The 20,240-nt window shown below is 42.8% G+C and overlaps 1 protein-coding gene and 1 pseudogene across 1 annotated transcript; one reads left to right on the forward strand and one right to left on the reverse strand.

Moving 5' to 3' along the window:
• Positions 1-331: 331 nt before the first annotated feature.
• On the reverse strand, positions 332-2,797 carry LOC119366703 (annotated as a pseudogene).
• Positions 2,798-16,299: 13,502 nt separating this feature from the next.
• LOC119366742 (cytochrome P450 89A2-like) lies at positions 16,300-18,010 on the forward strand. Its single transcript, XM_037632472.1, has one exon. It carries the CDS (start codon positions 16,317-16,319, stop codon positions 17,784-17,786), a length of 1,470 nt encoding a protein of 489 aa, XP_037488369.1. The 5' UTR covers positions 16,300-16,316; the 3' UTR covers positions 17,787-18,010.
• Positions 18,011-20,240: the final 2,230 nt, after the last annotated feature.

The raw sequence follows: 20,240 nt of genomic DNA on the forward strand, positions 1-20,240 counted from the left end.
TTGATGTCATTTGTGCGTGGAGAACAAAATAGATATGAGGAAGCAAGGAAGGAAGTCAATGGTGAGGTGGCATGGTAAAGCAAGTGATATGAGTGAGGCAGTGATCGGCTGTTGCTATCGGGTGCCGGCCAAAGGAGGTAGAATGAGTGGATGGGATGCCAAGAAAATAGTTTTAGTGAATCATCTTTAATCCTTTCTAATATATTTTTCTAGTACAGAAATGGAATGTGTGCCATTCCATTATTTTGGTCAATGCAACATATTATTACACAAATAATCTCGTTCATAAGGATATATATATTTCTGTGTGCATGAACATTTCTATATATGCCTACATGTCCATGATGCACCCACGTGGAATAGCTATCAGTTGTAGGTCAGAACTTCTACCTACATTCATCCCGAATTTTTCAGACATATCCAATGACTCTGGACTTGCCCCCCCCCCCCAGGAAGCACCCAATCAAAGTGATAGAGCAGGTTTGCCAAAGTGATCTCTAAGGTTGACGCGTCGAATAGCATCCCAGGACATTGCCTTCGTCCAGCACCAAAGGGGGTGAATTCAAAATGTGTCCCATTGTAATCTAAGTTGTTGTTCTCAAACCTCTCTGGCAAAAAGGCTTCAGAATGTTTCCAGTACTTTGGATCCCTAGAAACTGCAAAGACATTAATTAATATAGTGGCGCCTTTAAGCATCTCATAACCCATAAGTGTACAATCCATTCTGGCCATCCGTGGGATTACTGGAGCTGGTAGGTGCAACCTAAGAACCTCCTTAATGACCATTCGCATGTAGTGGAGGTTTCCAAGGTTACTATTTTTTATGATTGTTTGATCTTGACCTAATAATTTTCTTATATCTAGTTGAGCCTTAAACATTGTTTCTGGATGACGGACGAGCTCTAACATAGCCCATTCCAAAGTTGTTCCCGTCGTATCTGTGGCACCAGAAAATATATCCTGCAAATGAAAATTAAGGTACGTTAAATTATCTCATACTTCTATATGCCGCACTTATAATGAAACAATTTGTGAAACAAAATCTTTCATTTGAAAAAATTGTATGTGGTATTTTGAAGTGAACTAAAGGATTTTTTTACATACTTTGAAGCCTAAATCCCCTTACAAATGATTTGAGAACATTTCGAGGCACTCAAGGAAAGTAACTTCTCTAGGTATGATATCATGTGAGGCCATATGCCTCCCCTCGGGTTACACTTGACAGAGAAAGAGGTGAAAGATCACAATTGCAAAAATGAGACATTCAAGTTTATGAGGAATATGATTTCTGAGTGGTTTGATCAGGATGTTTGTTTATTCTTATAGAAAACATCACCACTTTATAGTCGACATAGGCATCTCTATAGTGGCAAAAGGAATAACAAACTTAATAAAGCAACATAGGTTATCTTCATGAGCTTTCACAAAATTCATAGCAGCGCATGATTTCCTCGATTGTTAATGATGTGATAAAACTTACAAAAACCCATTTCATGCTAGGAAAATATTGTGGAAGGGCTTATTACTCATGGGTTGCATCAAAAGACAAGGGATTCTCAAAATTGATTTTGGCAAGACTGATGACAATGTAAAGTGAATGTTCATTCCACGACCAATGTTTATGGAATCTTTCCCTTTATCTGATGTCACTTGAAGGTAAAATGTGTGCAAGGTGGGTTCTTTGGTGTGAAAATCAATGATGATAAAGAACATTACTTCCAAGAATAAAAAGATCTCCATCAAGGGTTCTTTATTTTCATTAGTGTCGCTCAACATTATGGCGGATATGTTGGTTGCAATATTAAAAGAAAGAAGGATTAAGGTCAAAGCCATGGTGTTCCACCCAGGGGGGTCATGATAGAATATATGTACTCATTATGAGGTTCATACCCTTATATTGCTACACCATGATAATGGATAGACAAATAGCATGGCGTTCGTGTTATGAGTTTCTTTGAAAATACTTAACAGTAAAGATTATAATTTTCCACAAGGGTGAAATCTATAAAGCTAACGGATATAATGTGTGGACAACATCAATGTCTAGGTCTTTGGTTTGTCAAGTATGATTTTTTTCCTTATATTATCTTGTATTTGGATTTGCTACACGTGTCTTCGCAATAGTGATTGGAAAGCAAAAGACCGGGTTGAATTCATTCACACTATCATTCACATGTTTATGAGGTCATTTGAATCTTATCGAATGTTACCACAGTTTCTGGGGGTCATCAAAACTTCCGGTAACTGGTGGGTTACCAGAAAAAGAAATAATCTTGAAATGTATGACATAGATAATGTTAACTAAATGGTTAATGATTTAAGTTTGTCGGAACAAAAGTAATCAATCTTTCCTATCTCGAGTCATATGCAAAATTTGTGCCGTTGTTTGCATCAGCTAGCAGTAAAAAAAGTTTCTTTTGTTAAAAATACTCACGAATAAGACGGCGCATATGCTCTCTGTGGTTAGAGGGAATGCCAACAAATCATCGTTCTGTAGCCTGAGCAGCACGTCCAGCAGTTCCTCGTCGTGGGTGCTTGAGGCGCCATCACCAGCAGCTCGCAAGGCCTTGCGCTCCTCGATCACGTTGGCGATGATGCATTGCATGTGGCTGTACCTCCTCTTCATGCGCCGCGCGCCGAAGCTGAGCCACCGCGCCAACCGCGACGACGGGAAGAGGTCGATGAGGCAGAAGCCGCCTAGCAAGGTGAGCACCACGTCTAGCTCGTGGATGTACTCGTCCTGCTACGTGAACCTGCCGCCGAACACTGCCCGCGACACGACGTTGTTGCTGAGCATGCGTGGGTGCGTGTTCCTCAGCGTCACTTGGAATAGCTAGTCCGACGGGACCCTTTCCAAAGATTACGTGTAAATCATTGACCATAGCAAGTACGTGATCACCGGTACGAATGGCGGGCTTCTTCCGGTGATCTGCCTCGCCTTTGAAATGCTTGCCTTTCTTTCGACATTGATGGTTGGTCGGAAGAAATCGACGATGGCCCAGGTACACATTCTTCCTGCAGCTTCCCAGGTATATACTTTTGGTGTCAGCTAAACAGTGCGTGCATGCGTGGTATCCCTTGTTTTTTGTCCTGAAAGGTTACTAAGAGCGGGACAATCGTTGATGGTTACAAAAAGCAACTCGTGCAGGTTAAATTCCTCCTGTTTGTGCTCATCCCTCGCACGTACACTGTTTCCATTCCACAGCTGTAAAACTTCTTCAACTAATGGCCTTAGGTACACATCAATGTCGTTGCCGGGTTGCTTAGGGCCTTGGATGTGAACTGGCATCATAATGAACTTCGGCTTCATGCACATCCAAGGAGGAAGGTTATACATACATAGAGTCACGGGCCAGGTGTTGTGATTGCTGCTTTGTTCCCCGAAAGGATTAATGCCATCCGTGCTTAAACCAAACCATACGTTCCTTGGGTCACGTGCAAACTCAGCCCAGTACTCTCTCTCAAGTTTTCTCCACTGCCACCCGTCAGCGGGTGCTCTCAACTTCCCGTATTTCTTACGGTCCTCACTGTGCCATCGCAACAACTTGGCATGCTCTTTGTTTCTGAACAGTCGTTTCAAACGTGGTATTATAGGAGCATATCACATCACCTTCGCAGGAACTCTCTTCCTGTGGGGCTCGCCGTCAACATCACTAGGGTCATCTCATCTGATCTTATACCGCAATGCACCGCATACCGGGCATGCGTTCAAATCCTCGTACGCACCGCGGTAGAGGATGCAGTCATTAAGGCATGCATGTATCTTCTGCACCTCCAATCCTAGAGGGCATACGACCTTCTTTGCTGCGTACGTACTGTCGGGCAATTCATTATCCTTTGGAAGCTTCTTCTTCAATATTTGCAGTAGCTTCTCAAATCCTCTGTCAGGCACATCATTCTCTGCATTCCACTGCAGCAATTCCAGTATGGTACCCAGCTTTGTGTTGCCATCTTCGCAATTTTTTTGTGATCCTCTAACATGCGATCGAACTTCAGCTTCTCCTTTTGACTTTCGCATTGCATCCTTTCATCGACAATGACCAGGTGGAGATCATAATCGGGCATATCATCTAGTTCCTCTTGATCTTCAGCAGCTTCCCCCGTTGCAGCATCATCGGGCACATTGTCTGGTTCCTCTTGATCTTCAGCAGCTCCCCCCGTTGCAGCATCACCGTATTCAGGGGGCACATAGTTGTCATCGTCCTCTTCTTCTTCGCCGTCTTCCATCATAACCCCTATTTCTTCGTGCCTCGTCCAAACATTATAGTGTGGCATGAAACTCTTGTAAAGCAGGTGGGTGTGAAGGATTTTCCGGTCAGAGTAAGACTTCATATTCCCACATTTAGTGCATGGACAACACATAAAACCATTCTGCTTATTTGCCTCAGCCACTTCGAGAAAATTATGCATGCCCTTAATGTACTCGTAGGTGTGTCTGTCACCATACATTGATTGTCGGTTCATCTGCGAGCATTATATATAATTATGTGTTTCAAAAGTAAGAAAATCAGAGAAATATCTATCTAAAGTAAGAAAATCAGACAAGTATCAGAAAGAAGATAAGAACAAGAGGCTCACCACGGTGGTGCCCGCGACGAGATCGGCGCGGGCGATCAACGGCAGTGAAAACGGGGACGGGGTGTGACAGACCGCTAAATCTAGACAAATCTCGGAAAAAATGGAGATCCGAGGTCGAGCTTCGAGAGGAGAAAGCTTAACTAGTGTGGCTCGGGCATTTTATCGAACACCTCATGTGCATAGGAGGTGAACTAGAGGACCCAAATGACCTCTCCTTGCCGGATTGAAAAACAGAGCACTGTGGAGTGCTCTGCCGTGGCGATGGGTATATATAGGCAAATTAGTTGTCCCGGTTCGTGGCATGAACCAGAACTAAAGCCCCCCCTTCTATAGCGGTTCAAGGCATGAACCGGTACCAATGGATGTGGGCCAGGAGCAAGGTCCATTGGTCCCGGTTCGTGCCTAGAGCCGAGACAAATGGGTCCAGACGAACCAGGACCAATGCCCGAGAGGCCCAGGCTGGCCCCCTGGGCTCATGAACTGGGACTAATACTCCCCATTGGTCCTGGTTCTTGATGAACCGGGACTAATGGGCTGGCCAGGCACGAACTATAGCCCTGTTTTCTACTAGTGCTTGGAAACCTCCACTACATGCGAATGGTCATTAAGGAGGTTCTTAGGATGCACCTACCAGCTGCACTAATCCCACTCATGGCCAGAATGGATTGTAAAATTATGGGCTATGAGCTGCTTAAAGGCGCCACTATATTAATTAATGTCTTTGCAGTTTTTAGGGATCCAAAGTACTGGAAACACCTTGAAGCCTTTTTTCCAAAGAGGTTTGAGAACACCAACTTAGATTACAATGGGACACACTTTGAATTCACCCCCTTTGGTGCTTGACGAAGGCAATGTCCTGGGATGCTATTAGGCGCGTCAACCTTAGAGATCACTTTAGCAAACTTGCTCTGTCACTTTGATTGGGTGCTTCCTGGTGGGGCAAGTCCAGAGTCATTGGATATGTCTGAAAAATACGGGATGACTGTAGGTAGAAGTTCTGACCTACAACTGATAGCTATTCCACGTGGATGCATCAAGGACATGTAGACATATATAGAGATGTTCATGCATATGGAAATATATGTATATGAACGAGATTATTTGTGTAATAATATGTTGCATTGACCAAAATAATGGAGTGACACACATTCCATTTTTGTACTAGAAAAATATATTAGGAAAAATTAAAGATGATTCACTAAAACTATTTTCTTGGCATCCCATCCACCCATTCTACCTCCTTTGGCCGGCACCCGATAGCAACAGTCAATCACTGCCTCACTCATATCACTTGCTTTACCATGCCACCTCAACAATGACTTCCTTCCTTCCTTCCTCATATCTATTTTCTTCTCCACGCACAAATGAAATCAACCAAACTTAAATATGCAGACAATCATATGTCTCTATCCATGTTGTGAACACCCGACCACCTTGTAGTTGTGACAACACCATCTCCCTTGGCAATTATGAAGATGTTAAGTTGGCTCGTCGGCATAGAAACTTTGGAATCTTTGATGGAAGTTGTACATTCAGGAATCTCCTAAACAATTGTCAACATTATGTGCATGTTCCATGTTGCTCAAATGGTTGGATTATTCTGGTATCAGTGGTGGCTTGACCATCGAGATGGATTTGCTTCCTTCGACATCATTGGGAGTATTGTCAAGAACAACTTGATAGCCACTAGCACAAACGTATTAGTATTTTCAAAAACACATTTCACGCTCTTATTTTACGAATGTAATATACCTTCCATGTTCTCTAGTTTCCATATTAATTTGTCCAGTGTCTTCCTGTAGGAAGCCACCAAGTTCAACCCCTTCGGTTGTGGAACCAAGTATCATATTTTCTTCAAATACTTTACAAAGGTGATTTGCAAATAAAAATGACACTAAGGATGTGCTCATATGTATCTAGGACCATGCACAAAATAAAACCATGTGGAATCCCTATAAAATTCTAGAATATAGTTATTCCATATTGTCAATACTAGAATAGCCATTTGAGAAAAATTATGCAAGCTGAAGATCTACTAATGAAAACTTTTGGCCATGCTCGCCCTAAAGCCTTTCATGTGGGCCTTCGTACTGTGTCCACTTTGATAAAATTATGAACTTCGGAAGCTTGTTTATTATCTTGAAGCAGCCAATAGACCACTTTTTCCGAGACCTCCTATATAACGCTCATTAACGTCATATATGAGAGGCGGCGCACACTTTAGTGATGATGGGCTGGGGACCCAGTTCAGGTCGATGTGGCTTCCCAGTGTCAGCCTCACTATCCTTTATGAGAGATGGTACTACTTTCATGTGTTGGTCATTTTTCTGTGGTTTTTCTTGCCACGGTTTTTCTAGAATTTTTTAAGCATAACAAGTTGTTCGTTGTGGTTTCCAATTAATGTTCATCACGTATTTAAAAAATATTTGCCATGTATTAAAAATCATCCACTGTGTATAAAAAATTGTTTCGCCATTTTTAACAAATGTTCGTGGTGCAATTAAAAATTGATCACCATGTAAAAAAAATCTCATCCTGTAATAAAAAATGTTCACTTTGTATTAAATTAATGTTTATAATCTTAATACAAAATGTGCACTATGATTAAAAATGTTCATCGTTTACTTTAAAAAGAAAAGGAAAAAGGAAAAAAAGAAAAAGGTAAGAAACCGATATAGATAACCAAAAGAGTGGAAACGAAAAACGACAACAGAAAACTCAGAAAAACATGCAGCAGTGATGCTAAATGAAACAGCAGGAAATATCTGAAACAAAAACCACAATAGGAAACCACCAAAAAACGCTGAGAATCACAATGAAAGAAACCGCAGGAAAAACAGGAAAAAACCTTCAGCACAAAAGCAAAAAACAAAAAGCTGGAGCAGCAACTCAATGGAAACAAGAAAAGATCGAGTTGGCTCAATTTGCGGACGTCAAATAGGATTGGCCACATTTTACTATTTTAACCGGGGGATACCACCTGGCTTGACACATCTGAGGCTAAAAAACCTGGACGTTTGTACAAAAAGAGAGCCAAGGCTTAAAAAAACCTGGACGTTCATGCAAAAAGAGAGCCCACAACATGTGCATATAAAAAAACAGAGATATATATTATATATTTACATTTTTAGCATTCGGTATTGAATTGAGGAAGTCAAAATAGTTTTTACGAACAACTTTTGTCATATTATAAGAAAACTTCATTTCATTTTCAAAAGTATTTGAGGGTTTTAAAAAAATCATGAATCTACAACAAAGGATTCACATATTAAAAATATATATATACTTGTAACTAAAAGTGTTCATGCATTTATTAAATGTTCATCTAATTAACAAAGTGTTCACGTATTTTTTTCAATATGGCTGTGTAATTATAAAAGATGTCCACATCCCTTAATAAATGGTCATTTATTATACAAAAATTGCATTTCCGTAAAGAAATTTGGCCATAGGTCGATAGTGTTCACATGTTAATGTCCATGATATCGGCCAATTATTTACATATTTAAAACTAAATATATAAATAAAATGGAATTTCAAAAGAGACTTAAAAGGGGTAAAACATTCCCTTCATCCCATATTAATTGACCGTCAAACGAATGTATCTAGCACTGAAATATGTCTAGATACATCCATTTGAGCGTCAATTAATATGAGACGAAGGAATTAGGAAATAAGAAAAAAAGCGGGAAACTAGAAATTGAAAAATGAAACCTAGGAAAAACAAAAAACTAGAAAATTATAAAAACCGAGAAACTAAACAGAACCAACAGCAAGCGTTGCGAAATGATTCATGTTTTGTTTGTCAATGAGCGATCGACTCGCTTTTCCCCTGCTATAGACCGCATATAGGATTGGGTTTTAACTTTCTCTGTTTGTGTAAGTAGGCATTATATTATCTATAACTAAAATCATAGGTTATTGTAGGAAATTGACTTGCCATGTTAATGAATACTAGGTGATAGCACGCGCATTGCTGCAAAAATCGGTGGCAATATATTTCAATGTGATTTGATAGTGTAAAATATAAATATTTTGATTAACAACATGTGAATCAGAATTAAAAAATAAATACAACTTATTATATTTATATATAGTTGAAAAATATTTGATCAATATAAGTAGAATTATAAATATTTTCTCATGCATGGTTGCATGTGGCGGTGGGTGCTTTGCATACATGGTTGCATGTTGAGGTGGGCTTTATCTCATCCTATTTGAGATGCATGCATGTACAAATAAATTAGTGGGAATCACTCTCTAAGGTATATCCAGGAATAGGTATCTAGGGAGAACATGAGCGTTCTCAGAGCTTAGCCACTGTCGGCCGTCGGATCATTTTTTGGATGCGTTTTTGGCCGTCCGATCTCGCTCCCAGATGATCCGTGCCATCAGATCAAAACTCGACACTGCTACAATGAATAGTGCATATTCCAGTGTGCCACCGCTTGTTATTTCTGTGACCCACCGAGGGCATTTCCGTCATTTCACATAGCTGGAAAAATATCCAATTCGACAGGGTGAGCGTGGGGTTGTCACTCCTCCCCCACTCGCGCCGCACCCTCTCCTCTTCCTCCCGCCTCGCCTCTCTCCCTCCCTCCAAACCCTAGATCCGCCTGCGCCTCCCTGCTCCTCCGCCGTCCAGGTCCAGTCCCACGCCGCCGTCATCTCCTCCGCCCAGCCGGCCGCCACTACACTGCACGCCCGTGCGTAGGGGCGAGAAGGAGAACCACCGCCCGCCCCCGGAGCGCGAGGAGGACGGCGCTGACGTCGAGATCACGCACATCGAGCCCGAGATCCCGCGCCTCTCCCCCAGTTTACTCCACCTTCGCGTCTTCTGGGGCCACGACGCGCAGCTGACTGGGACGGGGCCGCGAGCGAGGGGGGAGGCCTCTCCCCCCTCGATCTGGATGGGGTCACGGTGTGCCTACAACCACCGCCAGCCCGCCACCGTGGCGCGCCTTTCCGGCCGATGCCTCCGCTGCCCCGCCTCCGGTACAGATGCCCAGCAGCTCCTCCCTCCGTGGAGGAGCCGCTCCCGCCCAGCAGCGCATCCCTCCCTGGAGCAGCCGCTCTCGCGTAGAAACTCCGCCGCCCGAAGCTACGCCGGCGACCCGTGGAGAGGCAGGTAGCGACCACTCCTCCCTCCTTCCTCCCTCCCTTTCTCTTACCTCACCCTCTCCCTCCTCCCTCTTGCATCCTCTGTTTGTTCAAGTTTTTTTCTTTATTACTTGTTGTAGACTTGATATTGCGAGAATATACTGATGATTATTTCTTGATGAGTCTTGCTGCATGATTTCCATTGAAGTCGCAGATGATTGATCAACAAACCTACCTATGAAGGTAGAGTGGAAGAAATGGAAATAAAGATGCAGGGAAAGGGCAATGATGCTGCAACATCACTTGTTTCATGGCATAAAGAAATAGAGGTAACACTTTTAAATGCCCAACATAGTTAAAGGCCATTAGGCATCCATGGAAAACCTTTGTCTGTATCTTTTGTTGGTTTTCAGAAAAGCATACTATGCTTCAATTGGGTTTGTACAATAAAATGAGCATCGGTTGTCGACTTGTTTCTACCTCGGCAGGATATAAATAATACAGTAGACTTGTTTATGTTTCCAGTAACAAGGCTCTTACACAAAATGTACATGCAGGGGTGTGCTATTAATTTGCAAAAAGTAATAGTCAGGTGGATTCTTTTTGAGAACTTGCAGAAGTTTTGCATCTCAATTCATCGATAGATAGAAAAATCTTGTACCCAGTGGTTAAATGTGGATTGTGTGAAGGTGCATCTGCTTGAGTCCATGCACCACTATACTTCTACCCTGCAAAGGCATGATGGATTTTGTTATTAATTTTTTGTGTAGAAGCGGCTGAGTTTGTATTTGCATATGGATGTTACATTTACTTTCTTGAGTTTGTCAATCTTCATCCCTTGTTTCAACTATGATCATTCTTTCAGGCACTTGAATCTGAGTTCTCAGAGACCAAAATTCTTGCACAGCAGAAATCATTTGAGCTTTTACTCTTATATCCAAGTTTCAAGATGCGGAGGCAACTATATGTGATGCAGACTCTACAGTCAAGGCACTGGTGGAAGCGAGTCAAAATGCAAAACTCCAAGTAGAGAAGTTAGCTTACACTAACCTGACCTTATATGCTGCTGCATATGTTATTTATGCACACCTTCCTTACTCTTGGCCATGATGGGAAGAGTCTTAAGACATCTAAAAGGGTCAGATTGATGACTGTTCTCTTCCTTTGACCCTCCTACAAGAACTTATGTGTTGGAATGTTGGGAGTGTTAACTCCACGGGTCTCAAATCTGAAATTATTTACGGGGGCCTTCGTTGCCACGATCATTACTGTGTAGAACTTTCTTACTCTAGAGTGGCATCCAAATTATGAATAAGAAATTGGACAAACGGGTTGTATACTATTTGTTTCATGAGCAGTCAGAAAGCTCATGTTGGATGTAGGTGTGCCTGAACATTTTTGTGTCCTCGATCGAAAGTGTCTTGCAGTTAGTTTACTTATATTGTTTGTTGGTGGTTGTTTTACTTGAAGTGCCTCTGTTAAGTAGAGGCTCAGTGAATGTGTGAAACAAAGTTTTTCGCGTATGGGATAGTTGTGAACTGACAATGTAAGTGTTTTTCAGGTATCTATGCACTGACACATCCTTCTTGCTCCCCTGCTCCGACCCTGCAGAGGGTGCGTCAATGGCCGGAGCAGAGGAGAAGATCCAGGTAGAGCACGCCATCTCCATTGTCGCGACCCGCCCTCCTGTCCACATCTCCCCACCCCTTCTCCTCTAGCAGGAGGAGCACGAGCTGAGGCTGTCTGCCTCCGATTCTGTAGTGCGCCCGATGACGGGCTCCGCAGCAGCAGCAACAAGCCTTTGACTAGCTCGCGGCACCAGAAGTGGGCGACAAAGGCCATTGCCTGGTGTGTCCCTCTCCCTCCTCTCTCTGTCTGTGTGTGTGACAAAGGCCATTGCCTGGTGTGTCCCTCTGTTACTTTGTACATGTGATCCTTTTAGCAGCCCATAGGATGTTTGAGGAGATGCTCATAAGATGATAGAATGTTAGTATGTTTGTTAATATTTTATATTATCTTATCAAATACATTTGCTCAAACGATCCATTAAAGGGATGAACAATTGTAATAAAGGATCTCTCTCTCTCTCTCCATTTTGAAAAAAAGTACAATCAACCCTGTTTTATGTGATCAAATGCTCCAGCTTTATATATGAAATCTTCCTGTTTTACACAAGCTTAGCTATTTCCCATGGGCAGCTACTAAGAGTAATGCATATAACATTTCCTGGGGAGTTCTTCTTTAGTCATTGGCTATCGTCATTGGTATGATACATGCATTACACTGTGCATTGGTGATAAAGCTGTTGTTCTCTTGAACTGGTAATATTCATATGTTTTCTTAAATGATGTAAAGTTAACGGATAGCCATGCTAGCATCAACTTGGTTTTAATAGGTTCATATGCATGTATGTATTTATGTATTTCCTATTTATCGGTTTTCAGTGATGCTTACTACAGTATTACATAACTGAAGCTACTTTCTGATTTGATTTATTTTTAGTGATGCTTATTGCAGTATTACACGACTAAATGTTGCTTTCTGATTTATTTATTTAGGGTGAATGCTTCCTTTGTCCTGTTATTGTCATGTGATGCGCATGAATAAACGATGTGTTCTGACTGAATGTTCTTTAGCATTTATTCTTAGTGCTTACAGATTGTTGGTACCATATGGATCATATTTATTTCTAATATAATGTTCTCTTGTGTAGGCCTTTTCTATTTGGTCATTTGATTGCACCAAAGATTTATTTTTTTCCACTTCTTTAAGGATACAACCAATGAGGCAATTTCTGAAGGTAAAGAGTTTTATATGTTTTGCATGTACTGATTGCCTTTGCTCTATTTTCTACCTTCACATTGGTTGAAACTTCTCTACTGCTGAGAAACTTATTGCTTACTAGCCGAGGCAAAATATCTTTTATTACGTATATTCTTACTAAAATAAACACAAGGAAATATTAAGTAATGTCCATGATATTTGATGATCAACTATGAACTTAAATAATGCTCTACCATCTGTGGTATTTTGTTTTTCTGATGTGTATAAATTTAGTGATTATGTAACCTTGTCATTGATATTTTAATTTAAAGACAATTCCATTAATTTGGATAAATGAATTAACAAGATATTATGATCAGTGCAGATCAGTTGGTCAAAATATAAAACTTGAGTTCCATTTAGTTTACTTGGTGCATATTTTCTTGGAGATTCAGCTGAGTTAAAATGAATCATGACATATGATTTGTCCAACTTACCTCTAGACTATAAATTATATCTCACACATGTTCACTTTGATCTTGTAGTTTGCTTCAGCCACATTTTACGCATGTTTCCTTTCACAACCCTATCATACATGGGTTCTCACACATGTTCACTTTGATCTTGCAGTTTGCTTCAACTATGGGTAAGCAGAAGACTCACAATAAACCGCCTTACTGTCCATGACCCAACAACATAGACAACTACTTCGGGCCTAAGTGAGTAGTTGCCAGCCCTGCATTTTGAGCCTAGGAACCGATTTTGAGTCTACTTCTACGATTAGTTGCTTATGCTTCATGGTCTCGAGGCGAAGCTGCCAACAAGGTCTTGAATCAACCTTTTTGTTATTTGTTTTCGGGAGCTGTTCATTTTGCTGCTCTTGTCATAGTTTTAGATGTGTATATATAATTAATACCTGTAATTGCATATGTTTTAGCTCATTACATTATAACAACAGTATATGATTTTCAATCGAACATTCCCATATCTTCAAAATTGGTGCTTCCCATCACATAGCAGAAATTAATGGTTCATATCGTGTTTTGTATTTATGTTATATAGTATAATTCTTCAAAGTTTGCATCTCAAGCTAGCCTTCTTAGTCATTCTTTCAATGAAATACATTAAAAAAAAGCCTTTCCAGTATACTAGGACTAATATTTCTTAATCGAAGGTCTTAGCACCTTCAATGGAACTAGAAGTCTCCTTATTAAGGCTAATCTTATTCTAGAACTAATTTAGTTCATGTATTGCATGCATCACTGTCAAGATCTATATTCTTGCCTGTTTGAAATTTCAAAAGGTATATAATTCACATACTAATGCTGCTAATCTATTTGCACATCAGATCTCAAATTAAAGCTAGGCATGTTCTTCATGATAAATGGTGTTTTATAACCAGACCATAAAAGTTCTCTGTATTTCAGGATTAAGAGATGAAGCCATGTTTGCGTATGTCCCTCGATTTATAAACTTACATGCCAAGAACTATGGTAGCTTCTGCCTATCAAGAACTACATGGCCTATCAGAACTACATGAAATTTTTGTATTGCTGCGTTGACATCACCAAACTATTTGTGCTGGTATTATAATCATGTTTTTGTGCATTATCAACTTCTGACTTCTGTGGTTTACTTACACGAGTATTCAACATATTCACTTACACAGGTAGTAGTAACAGGTGTTACTCATTTGCTGGATGACTAAATCTTGTTGTTCACAAGGGTAAGTAAAAGAACCATCTTCTTGCTGTGATGATGTCCTTATGGCACGCTCAATGGATATGTCCATCAACAGGTTTTTACAACGCACAGAGGAGTCAGGCGACAAGAAAGTCAGAGCAAACTATCTCTAATATATATGTAGTCTGATGTTATCCCATAGCCGAACCATATAAGTTTCTTATACTGCTCTGCTTTCGGTATATTAGACTTCTATCCATTGTAAAATTATTGTCGTGGGTGATGACTATGGCTTGATTATATGGTATGAAGTTTGGGTTTGGTTTTGAGCTTAGATGTATAAAAATGCATGCTTAAAACATAGATAAATGTGATAATTCATTGAGTGATTAAGCATAGTTCTGGATTTGGCATGCTGAACTAATTGGATGGAACATGGCAACTTCAGTTGAATCATCCATTGCATAGCCGCGCATTGCATTCTCCGTACATTTGGTTCTTTTGAGAAATTTTAAGGATAGGTCATGATCATGTATAGGGGGCTGGATGAGTTTGGGCTGGGGGGTGCGGCAAGCCGCACTTCCTATCTAGTAGATAAGGTGCACCCTGTTCGGTTCGGACTCACGCGTTATACCCTCATAGGAAGGTGGGGTTGTGGGGACATGTGTATTTGAGGTTCCTGTAATATTGTACTCCGTATCAGGACATGTGTGAGATCTAATAGAACGAAGCACTTTCATTAGTGGAACAGGCTATATCTATAAAACTAATCTGGTTACTAGCAAGTTGCACGGTCAAAGTTTGTGAGCTACCATCTTTTCCGGCTGCCTTTTTTTTAGAAAAAAAGAGGAATACACCGGCCTCTGCATCTGGACGATGCATACGGTCATATTATTAATTACTAACACAAAATCTTACAAAGTCGTACAACAGTAAGACCAAAGCCACCGTCTAAGCAATCTCATATCGGAGGTCCTCGACCCAGCGCGGCTCCACCGGCACGCGTCGGCGCGCTGCTGTGCACTTCATGGTCTCCTCGTGGACCTCGCCGAGCAGAGGAAAAACGGCGTGGTCCACGCGGAGGAGAGCATCCGCTACGCTATGTTTGGCCTGGTGGCCAACATGTGTTTCGGCGACGGCATCGTCAATCGCCACGTCTGTGCCATGGCCGACGCCGAGAGTTGATAATTATTCAATGCACTTAGCACCTCATCTAAGCACATATGCATTGAAAGAGGTCTTAGGTTGTGCACCGTGACAAAGGTGGAGGGGAAAATGAGAGTATTTAATGTTTATTTGCTAATTAATAACATTACATGCAATGAACTGACTATTGCATGCCCTGCTAGGTAGTTTCAAGTCATTGAAAGCATACAAACCCCACGTTTCTTATTAGTTGATTCTTTGATTCATGTCAAGTAATAAGGAACAAGGTGAGAGTTAATGCACCGTCCGCGCTTAGGGCTGGTCATAGTGGGATTATCATAGCTAGTACCATGCCAACTAGGCAATTTCGATGATGGAATAATTGTGAAGTTTTGATCAAAATTTGACTTCACACAAATCCAATATGCGAAAGTAAAAAGCACCGGAAGAAGTACCATAACAGCCTCATGAATGGCAACATGTGGCTATCTAGCCGGGACCAAGTAATAAATGACGACCATCAGGGCGTTCAGCTACTTGTCGATCAGCTTGCAAGCGATCAATCACAATATTTCACGCTGTGTCCATGTACGGAATTCTTGGTACTATCTCTGTCCTGGTTTATAAGTCATCCTTGTATTTTGGATCAATTTTTTATCATGATTTTAATAACTAATAAAATATAAGTTATACATAGCAGAAATGGTATCATTAAAAAGTACATTCAAATATGAATCCAACAATATAATTTCTTGTGACATGCATTGACAATTTGCTAGTCAAATATGTAATTAAATTTTGACTCAAAATATGAAAGGGACTAATAAACCCTACTCGAAAGTTGAAATTATCATTTTTTCGGCCTACGGCCAAAGTTGGCGATACTTAATTTCACAACCTTCCATGCATGACCAATAAAGGTGTAATAAATACCATCCCATCCCCCTGTATCTGCCAAAAATCGCATTATAATGGAATCGATGGAGCTCAACTACCCCGTGCCATGCGTGCCTAAATATGGCAGACGCGGCTCAGTCTATCAAGACATGGCAGACCTGCTCCTCCTCATCCTGCTTCCCTTGCTTCTCCTTTTCTTCATCCTCCTCCATGCCTCCCCCATCAAAGCCCTCCTCACGACGGCCAAGTTGGTTCTAGCGCCGGAGCTCTCCACGGTGTGGAAGCCGCAGCCCGCTAGTATCTTTGTCACCGACCATGAGACGGCGCACAGCCTTCTCGTGCGCGGCAGCGCCGGCGGCTCCTTCTCCAACCGCCCACCGTCCATTTCTCCCAGCGCCATCCTCTCGCACCGTCAATACCAGAACATCACCTCCGCTCCCTACGGTGAGCACTGGCGCGCCATTCGTCACAACCTCACATCGGAGGTCCTCCACCCAACGCAGCTCCACCGGCACGCGTCAGCGCGCCGCCGTGCACTACATGGTCTTGTCGTGGACCTCGCCGAGCAGAGGAAAAACGGCGTGGTTCACGCGGCGGAGAGCATCCGCTACGCTATGTTTGGCCTGGTGGCCAACATGTGTTTCGGCGACAACATCAACAATAACCGCGTCCGTGCCATGGCCGACGCTCAGAGTGACCTCGTCAAGTCCCTATCTACGGCGCGCGTGTTCGCGCACACGAAGCTCCCCGCACTGACCAGGCTCATTTATCGTAATCGGTGGAAGAAGCTAGCCGCCTTGCGACAGCAGCAGGAGGAGACGTACCTACCACTCATCAACTCCCGTCGCGGCCGGCACCGGCGACCCAGCGAGACGCCGGTGTATGTGGACACACTCATCGATCTCACGGTGCCGGACGACCACAGTCAGGACCCAAGGCGGCATCGGAGAAGGCAGTCCGATGGTGAACTCGTCGGCATGTGCTCCGAGTTCCTTGGTGCTGGAACTGAAACAACAGCATCAGCGCTGCAGTGGATCATGGCCAACTTGGTGAAGCGTCCCGACATACAGGAGACCGTCCGGAAGGAGATCAATGCCATCGTGGGTGCGGACGCCGAGGAAGTCAGCGAGGTTGTTCTTGGAAAGCTGGAGTACCTGCATGCTGTGATCATGGAGGCACTCCGGCTGCATCCGCCGACGTCTTTTGCGTTCAGGCAGGTGATGGAAGAGGATCATGTGGTTCACAATGGCCAGCCTATTCTAGTGGGCACAAAAGTGTACTTCCCACTGGCTGCTATAGCACGAGACATGACAGCGTGGGATAACCCTGACAAGTTCAAGCCACAACGGTTCCTGTCCTACAAGGATGCATCCCAAGGAACCGACGGCACGATCAAAATGATGCCTTTCGGCGGTGGTCGGAGGATGTGCCCTGGTAGGGGTGTCGCAATGCTGCACTTAAGCTACTTCACCGCCAACCTTGTGAGGGAGTTCCGGTGGAGGGAGGGAGAAGGTGAACGTGCCGTTGATCTCCGACCTCATGTTGAGTTCTTCACTGTCATGAAGCGGCCATTGCGTGCTCACCTAGAGCTTGAAAGGACAGAGATCAAAACTAGTTAATTAGCTGGGCTGATCAAAGTCTCTTGGTTGTACCGTGTTTGCTAATAAGGAACCCTATGAATGTTTTTTGAGCGTCAGTCGAGTCCTCCCCCGTACGCAGATTGTCGAACCGAGACGGAGCGTCCCCGGCGAGGGCTTGCCAGGAATAAGTCGGAGCAGGCAACAAAGCCGCTACGTCGTAGGCGGAGGTGAGATAGAGGCTTTACTAGTTTGGGTGATGGGCGGTTCCCGGCATAAAGAACAAATGGAATACATGATTATGTTATCCGTTAATGCCGTAATAGTTGTGGTTAAGTCGGCAATTCCTCAACTCATGCACTTGAGCAGGCTAGGTATTTCTTTTTTGAACATTATTATAAAGATCATTAAGATTGTTAACCATTAAAAACACTTTGTCAATAGGGAAAAGTAATATATGCATGATGAATGTTATGCATATTTATAATTCCCTTTAACATTTGTAAATCCACCAATTAACTCATGCTCCTACCTTTAGAAATAATCCAAGACCAATAATGTACATGTTATTTACATAAATAGTAAGATATTTTAAATTAATAAATCTGGATACAAAAGCATATATTAATGTTTGTAGCTTAGCTACCCCATAATGTGCGATGCTCCCTGTTTATATCCATGCAAAACCTTATGCAGTAGGATACATGATGTGTGGCAGATGAAACTAGCTCCAATACACTTGTTCAAGTTTTGTTGTGTACAACACCGATGGCAGATGAAACCATGTCAACAATCTCTGCTTGTCGAGTTGACGGTCATGTCAATGCGAAAGAAGGCATAGCTGTCAGCATGTCGCCCTAAAATCTGACCATGTCAACAATGGAGGTAGGTGAATTCGTGATAGAAGAGGAAGAAGAAAATAATAATTGTGTTATAACAAAGTATACAAATGAGCTTTGTTTCTCAAAATAAACATCCTGAATTCTACAAGGATAAAAATAGCAACAAATAAACCAAAGTGATCGTCTTAATAAATTCTATTTTGTTTACTAGGTTAATGTCACGCTTGTGGCAGGGAAGGGATAGGACACATCACATGCATATCCATTATCCATGACGCAAGTGTATGAACATGCGTGAAGGATGTGGGACACCGAAGAATTAAGTAAGGCTCTAAAGTGTGGGCTATAAATTGGCCTATACATCATTCTCAACATGGTGCAGAATGGCCAGACTGTCTTAGCTATACCTTTGCTGGTTTGTCAGGTCATTATAACGGGTAGATGCAGGTTAGTTAATACAGATGGATGCAACGCTACTCCTATAGATATTATAATATGTGAGATCGATCGGATGTGTACTTTTTTGAATGGTTATTCTTGCTTGTCAAGCCACTCTTTATTTGTCTTTTCACATTCATAATAGCTAAACATCAGTCGCCTGAAAATCCAATTTGGTTTGTTCGATTTTCGCTAGAAGGAAGCAGGTGCCAGAGGGAAGGAAGAAGCAGCTTCTGACTCGCCGGAGTGAAGGAAGGAGCTCCCTAGGAGGCTACCCCATCATCTATCGTTGATGAAGGGGGGAGGTAGGGGTGGCAGCACGGCGGTGGTGCAAGTTCGCCAGAGAAAAAAATGGTCATTGCCAGGGCTGGAGGGATGGCGAGGGGCAGCAGCATGTCGGTGGGAGGAGGATGAGGGGTGGGCGGGGCGGTGAGGCTGAGCGGGAGCGCCGCTGGCCGCGGGTGGTGGTGGTCGACGGTTGGGCCGGTGGTCCATCTGGCTGTTGGATGGAGAAGAAGAAAGTTGTCTGGAGGATGAAGAAGTAATCTGCACCGCCTGTTTTCCATCCCATGGCTGAAACGAAATCAAAAGAACATAACTGAAAATTTAGTCGACTTACCACTAGCCATTCCCTTCTACATTCTATGCAGGGCCGGCCCTGAGGGGGGGCAGAGGGGGCGGCCGCCCCGGGCCCCCAGGATGCAGGGGCCCCCACCCAGGGTACGTATACATTAGCCAGCTAGGCTAAGCCCACTACGCACTAGGGCATGGGCTGAACATGGAGACGCAGGCTGTGTCTAGCCTAAGGCACACAGCGGCTCGTTCCTCGACTCCTCATCCGATGTGTAGCTCGTAGTTGTAGCTTTGACCGCATGCCTGTTTGGATGCCTAATTATTCCCTTCCGAGATGGTCAGATCTAATCGCGAGTTCGCTTCTCCAAGAGGATCGCGATCCTAATCGCGAGTCGCCGTTTTATCGGCGACCTCCGCTCCCCAATCTCCACTGGAGATGTCGTCCGTCGTCGCCAAGCGTAGACATACATCCAATCCAGACCGCATCCTCCAACAGATCCCAGGTTTTAATTACTAGTATTCCCTATCAGCTAATTATGTAATTTATCTTTGCATACATGATGCCTAGATTGAGCACTGCTCAACGTATGATGTATTTTTATTTTCACCATTACGTGTATTTGTGGGTATAAATTATTTCATA

The sequence above is a fragment of the Triticum dicoccoides genome, chromosome 2B, assembly GCF_002162155.2.
Source record: "Triticum dicoccoides isolate Atlit2015 ecotype Zavitan chromosome 2B, WEW_v2.0, whole genome shotgun sequence".
NCBI classification, from domain to species: domain Eukaryota; kingdom Viridiplantae; phylum Streptophyta; class Magnoliopsida; order Poales; family Poaceae; genus Triticum; species Triticum dicoccoides.

Coding starts and splice junctions, on each gene's coding strand:
- LOC119366742 (XM_037632472.1), top strand. CDS start 16,317: ATGGCAGACCTGCTCCTCCTCATCCTGCTTCCCTTGCTTCTCCTTTTC.